We start from the raw sequence: 7358 nt of genomic DNA on the forward strand, positions 1-7358 counted from the left end.
AAAGGCATTTAAAAGATGTTAACATGTAGAATCTTTACATATTATATACTATACAGTTATATATCACCACGTAAAACTTAATACTTCTTTCCTTTAGGTATATGGATATCTAATTCATCTGTTCAGAGACAGGTGCTATGCAAGTAGCAATGCAGGAGCTAAAATAAATAAGTAAATAGGGAACTAAAAGGCTCTAATTCTTCCTTTGAGACTGTATTCCCATTGCAATACTAGACAGCACACTTTTACTCTTGCTTCTTAGACTCTAAAAATAATACTTGCCTCACAAGGGATACTAATGAGGCAATATTTGCAGTTTATTTTTAAAATGTGCTGGTATTAATGAGAAATTATAATTATCCCAGTATCAGCTGGCATTTCTCTTCATACTGAAATGTTCCTTTTGAACAAGAGAGGAAACAAATGCACTGTAACTTCTTTTTCAAAGATATGGTAAAATAGAGTATGTCAGAGAAAATATAATGTCTGTAAAATTGTGGTTGCTTTTGGGTTTTTTCCTGAATAAATTATTTTAGAAAAGCTCATCAGCTCTCTATTGTTGTGTTGAGCAGATGCCATATGTCTCATAAAAGTAGAGAAGCTTTCCCTCTCCCTTAAAACCAAAATACATTTCATAAATTCATCATTTGTGACACGTATAGTTAAGTGTAAAGATTAGAGTAGCTGCATTTCTGGGCTGCTGCACATTGCCTCTTCAGTGACAAGTATCAACTAGGCTATACCCCACACTGTAACAAGCACCTATGTTTTATGAAGCCGCTTTTGACAATCTGCTTGAGATACGTGAGCTTTGACAGTTTTGTGAATAAAATTTCATGCACTTAGGGTTGAATTTCACCCATCCTGAGTCTGTAACAGGACCAATCTAGGGGGCATATTCAGCATCAGCAGGCAGGGCTTTGTAGGAAGCATTTCTTTGGAAATCTGATGGTATTTTTTCCTATAGCAGCCATTTTGGCAGTCCAGATTTTGGACCACTGAAGTAAATCCCAGGAAGACAAACAAGTAGCTAGTCAGGCAGGTGGAAGGATTATCATATTGACAGATCATTTGCTGCTAGATATTACCTCTGTATGTGCATGGCCAGGCCTGTCTGCACATATGTGATCTGTCAATGCTCACACATGCGTAAAATTCAGGGATCCCGATGGCAAGTAACGCTGCCTTTGGAGTAGCCTGTACTTCCCACTGCTGTTACCTGTGGGGCTAAAACTTACCCTATGCAAACCTAATTCCCTGCCATATTGCAAACACTTGTTTTTCATGAATAGGTGTTTCTGCCAGGGTACAAGAGGGCTATACACTGTAGGACCAAATCATCTCATCTGATAAAACTCGGAGACCCAGCTGTGTACAGCTACAAGAATCTTGTTCCATTTTCTACCATGCTATCAAGGGGATCTAAGGTTCTAATGTAGCTTCATTACTCTTATTTATTTGCATAATGCTTGCAGCATAAGCATCAGGCATTGCTAAACAGAACCCACAGCATTAATTCAGAATTCAAAAAGAGAACGAGGATATATTCTGGGATAATAACATTGAATATATTGAAGCTACAGCTAGTGCTCTAAAACATTGATTTGCTGTAAACAGTTTAATGTACCCCTTTCCAGCTGCATTAATATGTCTGCAGCATGTACATACATCTGTGTGAGAATGATAAATGTCTCCTTAAAGCAGAGTAGGTATGAATGCAGTAGGTATGTTTCTCATAACTGCACCGTGTTATTATAAATATTGTGTACAATCATTTGTACTTCGGAGAACATTTAGCATTGGTTGGATTTTTACGTGGAAGGGTTATGTGTGTGGTAGGGTTGGTCTTTTTCCTAGCTTTGTTTTTGATCAACCACTTATCTTTTTACTCTTTTATATGCAAGAAATCCTGACTGCAATTTCTATCATTGTCCCCACAGCTACTATCACTCCTTGCAGAACCTCGTAACCTTCCCTCTTGTTTTTTTAAATCTTACATAGAATGAATCCAGACAGCTTATCATGGACTTTACCTACTTTGCTACCTCCTATCACACATTAGGACATTAGGGCTGCTAATGTCCTTTTCAGACAATGTTTTTTGTTTTACTGAAAACAAGCCTCCCTTCAATTCTGATCAAATGTGATTTTTCATATGTGTGATTTATCTGCAACATCAGATCTGTTTCTTTCCACATCCTGCCCAAACATGGTTTTCACATCTGCTGAATCTGAAAGTTACCATATACCCTAAAGTGTATATGGTAACACCATAATTTTATTACCTGTTGTTTAGTCATAAACAGCTTGGACATCCGAATCATAGTGATCACCAGAAACATATTGTCACCATGTAAATTTGCCAGGTGCTTTAATGTGCATTTGTAGTGCTTGATTGTATTGTGACATTGCCACACACTAACACTTTGTCAGGATGCAAGTATTAGAGCATCCCAGTGTGCAGTGGCCACATGAAGTTAGTTTGTGGCCCTGTGACCCCAACACATAAACCTGAAGTGGATAAAAAAGATAGTGATACTGGTTAGTTCTTCCTTCTCCTCGTCCTTTCTTGGCTGTTTGAAGAGGGTGGCCAGGGAGCCTAAAAAAAGTGCCTACTGTGTTTCATATGCCTACAAAATACTTTGCATCTCCTCTGGCCACTCTCCTGCCAGTCCGAATTCCCTCAGTGAAGCCCACACAATGTGGAAAGTGAGGGTAGTTGTGCCATTAATTGTTATCACTGGTTTCTGATTGTCAACTTTACACTGTCCTTTCAAGCATTTAATTCTGATGCCCAGTAATCATATGCATTGTATTTCTCTAGGTTATACTGTCTATTGAAGAAGGCTACAGGCTTCCAGCTCCCATGGGCTGCCCAGCTTCTCTTCACCAACTAATGCTTCACTGCTGGCAAAAGGAGAGAAACCACCGTCCAAAATTTAGTGACATTGTCAACTTCCTGGACAAACTGATCCGCAATCCCAGCACCCTGCATACCCTAGTGGAAGATGTACTTGTGTAAGACACTTTTTGGTACTTTATTTTGCTTGTATAACATATAGTGGCTATCATTAGATGTTTCAGGGCATTAAGCAGCAGCGGGAGAGAGCCGCAAAGTTCTGAATTCAAAAGTTCTGAATTCAAAACCACTTTTAAGGTTTGCTTTCTTGTTAACACACTGTGGTATAAGGACTCTTTTTCTCAAGTCATGCAGATTATATTATGTGTTTTTCTTTTTTTATTTTTGTCTGAGCTCTGTGTGCTCTGTCCTTAATCTTTGTGAATCTGTTTGTTTGGGTTTTTCTCGGTGCTTCTCCTTTGTGCTTGTTTTCTCTTTGTAATTTTTATTTTTCCTCTATTCAACAGCCTGTCTCTCCATCTGACAGTGCTCAAGCAATTTCTGAACTGCCCTGGAGTAATTTCCTGCAGAAAGTAGCTTGTCTTAGCTTGCTAAATCTTTATTTATCTGCAGAAGAATGGCAACAGTGAACAAATAAGAGATTATGCTATTACCATTCCACAACAAATTCTTGATGGTGTTGCCCAAAGTTTTTTTCCATTAATAGCATTACAGAAATGTATGCAGCCACAGGAGAAGTAAGGCTGTGGTAGGAGAATTTGTCATTTTTTTGTAGGCTTATTGATCCAAGCTGTCCCTGGATTTCAGCTGAAATCAGTGAAGGTCCAGGTGGCATCACCCTTTTCATTAGCTGAAATACACCTTTAGAGAAAGTGCTTTGATGAAGACCTGCATCATTTTTTCTGAGAACTTTAGTAGGTTTCTCCATCTTTCTGTTTTAGTTGCAATAATATTAAGGAAAAGAACTGAAACAGAAATGGCACTAAATTAGCTCCTTCATTCTTATTTGCTACTTTATATAACTCTACGTAAAAGCAAAAGATAAACAATTTTATTCTTTTTGCTTCTTTTAATATTAGTTTTAGGCTTTTAACCAAAGTGTTCCCATTGCATAATGGTGTAGCAGTAAGAAGCTGTTTCAAGTGAGGTTTTTCGTAGATAAATGGGAAAATCATCTTGCAGTATCTTAATGTTTTTAAATTTTATGTCATGTTAAATTTTGTTTGTCCTTCACTTTGACTACTGTATTTACAAATTATTATAATCGTGAACATATAAGAGCTGTTAAAGAAACACTCTGTGGGAACAAAAATAAAAGCAGTGGGAGAGCTTTGTTCCTCGGTTTCTTACTGAGTTGCAGTGCTTTAAAAACATGTATTGTTTAAGTAGTGCAACTTGGCAGACTGACACGATTCTTCAGTTATAGACAATGGGTTAAAGAGATTCTCAGTTAACACCTGACCTTTACAGCTCAGGCTCTTCTCTCATTCCTTCTGCCTTTTAATAAAAACAATGCCTACCCAAGTAAGTTGTCATATTTATAGTGCTTTGGTAACCTTTGCATTTTGTGTTTACAGAATGCCAGATTCACCAGGTGAAGTTCCAGAATATCCTTTGTTTGTTTCAGTTAGTGACTGGCTGGACTCCATAAAAATGGGTCAGTATAAAAATAACTTCATGGCAGCAGGTTTCACAACTTTGGATATGGTCTCAAGAATGAGTATTGAGTAAGTATCTAATCTATTATCCCTACAGTGATTAATCAATCTGAATTTGTTTGGATGCTGCAGTGACATAATTACCATGATGTATGGAACAGTGCTTTCATTTCCTTTCCTACTTAAGCTAGTAACAGACAAATACAGGTTTTTACCAACCTGTGACTAAGAGACCCAGTTTTATTCTGTGACCAAACCAAATACTACCAAAGGCCAGGCAGTGAGCATCCTGAAATGTTTCTTGAGAAATCAGTTTTGACCACTGAAATCCATGGCAAAAATCTTTTCTTAGTTTGCTGTGAACATCATCACACCCATGTCAGTCCTCATGAGGAAGTTTTTCCACTCCTTGCTGCTCGTCTTCAACCACCTCTGGCACTATTCTATCATTTTTGAAATTAAAACCCTGCACTCAGTATATAAGGGTTTGGGCAAACTGTGGATTAACATGATATCATTATGATATGATCTGTTTTGTCCTCTATTCTCTTCCCATGAATTCCTAATCTTTTATTTGATGCTCGGACTGTCTGTATTAATACTGGTAATGGTCAGTTATGATTCAGTAATTTTACATGTGAGGTTATGACTGGTTTTCTCCCATGTGTATCTCTTTACATTCACCTACATTGAATTTCATCTGCTGCTTTATGGCATTGTCACTTAGTTTTGTAAGATCTTTCTAAAACTCATCACAGCTGGTCCCTTCCCTCACTACTCTGAACAATTCAGTCTCATCAGCTGACTTTTTCACCTCTATGCTTGCCACTTCTTCCAGACCATTTACTGGTTTGTTGAACATAACTGTTCAACATTATCCCAGTATAGGTCCCTGTAGGTTCCTATTGATGACTACATTGTAAAACCTGACAATTTACCCCTAACCTCCTGACTTTAAACCAGTTATTTAGTCATGCAAAGACCTTCTTATGCCATAGCTCCTCATTTTCCTTATAAAGCTTTGATGAGGAATCTTCTCTAAAGCTTTTAGAAATCCAAGTGGGGTGTATCAAATTAAGTGCCTTCATCCATATGTGTGCTGACTTCTCCATTTGAAAACAAGTAACTCTATAACAGGACTTCTCTTTGCAAAAGCTATGGTGACTCAAGTAGATAATTTATCCAAGCATCCAATAATTCTGTACTTTACTGTAGTTTCTATTATGCCCTGTAATGATTTCAGACTCACAAGTCTGTGGTTCCCCAGATCTCCCCTGGAAACATTTTCTTTTCCCTGGCACCACTCTCCATGCCTCAGGCACTAAGAAGTTTTCAGGCATGTGGAACACAGCTGATAACTCCTTCTCACATCCCTGCTACTAATTCCACTATTTCATCCTTAAGCTCTTGTAAAACTGTTGGCTAAATACAGTATTCTTCCAAGAGTGGCCAGTCTTTCAGTCCTCTTTTATACCCATCATTAGACTCTACAGACAGGCTGCTTGTACCCTGTGAGTTTGCCAAAAGGTTTATCATGAGTTTTATTATTAGGTGTTTTTTTTCTTCTTCTTCCTCTAGTTCTTTTTTAGCCTGCCTTACTGTGCTTTTACAGATAATCTCTCTGAGGTTATCATCCTTTCTACTTTCTTTAGATACCACTTCAGCTTTTTGAAAGATTTCTTCCTTCTTCAAATAACCTCCATTACCCTAGGCCTGCTAGCTTCTTTCTGAACTTTATCAGACCTTCCTTGATAAGTACTAGGCATTGTACTTGCATTTCTAATACCACTCCCTCTGTAAAGTTTTATTCTCTTGTCTGACTCTCTTTAGATTCTAAGATGCTCAATATTTTTGCATGTTCCCTGCTGACCCTAGGTGTTGTGTGTCATCCACCACGTGGATGTTAAGCCTAAGTACATAATAGTTGCTGCTATCCAGTGGCTCTTTATCTGGAGGATACAGAGGCAGGTATCTTGAACTGCAAATCTGAAACCCATAAAGGTCATGCCTCATCCTGTAAGCTCCTTTCCTAGCTATAATGTCAAACAATTTTTGAGGATATCTATACAGGCAATGTCTATGCAATGTCCCAGTGTGGGATCTGCACAATTGACAAGGCATATCTGAAGTTTCCTGCCCTTGCCACCTTTGTGATCTTTCTCAGCATCTTGCAGCTGGTGATGTTTAGAAAATAACCAAACTAGTGGTTTGTGCTGGATGCTGAGGGCTGCTGACTTCATTCCTGCCAAAGAGTCAAGCTCAAAGGGTGAGCTACCCACTCCAGGGTACAGGTCTAGATGAGATGAAGGGACAGTGGGAGGGAAACCTGGGTCAAGCTGGAAGATTCACTGCTATTCTGATCTTTTAGAACATCTCTCACTGTTAGGGTTAGTGTTTCTGATTCCCAAATCATCAGAAGCACAGCCTCTGTTATTGCCACTTCAGAACTGCAAGAGTGAGTATATCAGCCCTATTCCTTTGCAAGTATGAGTGGGAAACATTTGTTAATAACTCGTTACTAAAAGTGGGCTGTTAGATCCCACCTCTCTGGTTCTTCCTCAAGATTTGCAAAAATTACTTGGCCATTAGTATAACAAAAGATACCAGTGCTCTAACTACAAAATTTTTTTTTTTTTCCCCTTAAACTCCTGTCTTTATAAAATTTGGAATTGAGCATTTGCAGCTTTCTTACGTGTCCCAGACAGGAAGGTAAACTGTCCTGAAGAAGAGCAATTCATCATATATTTATACTTTTTTGTGTACAAGAGACTTTACTATACTTGCATCCAAGATGAAACTTTTTATCTTGCAGTGACATTAGAAGAATCGGAGTTGTACTC

General features: G+C 38.2%; 1 protein-coding gene across 1 annotated transcript in view; it reads left to right on the top strand.

Annotated features, from left to right (window-relative positions):
- The window catches only part of LOC104404692 (ephrin type-A receptor 6-like), a gene marked incomplete at both ends in the record, with an annotated part of 59433 nt that extends 54846 nt beyond the window's left edge, over nucleotides 1-4587 (top strand). Inside the window, 2 exons of the mRNA XM_010013199.1 lie at nucleotides 2825-3018; nucleotides 4438-4587. Of these exons, the coding sequence (XP_010011501.1) occupies nucleotides 2825-3018; nucleotides 4438-4587 (344 nt within the window). The remainder of the gene's footprint in view (nucleotides 1-2824; nucleotides 3019-4437) is intronic.
- Between the last annotated feature and the right edge of the window lie 2771 nt (nucleotides 4588-7358).

This window comes from Nestor notabilis, unplaced genomic scaffold (assembly GCF_000696875.1).
Source record: "Nestor notabilis isolate BGI_N333 unplaced genomic scaffold, ASM69687v1 scaffold704, whole genome shotgun sequence".
Taxonomy (NCBI): Eukaryota; Metazoa; Chordata; class Aves; order Psittaciformes; family Psittacidae; genus Nestor; species Nestor notabilis.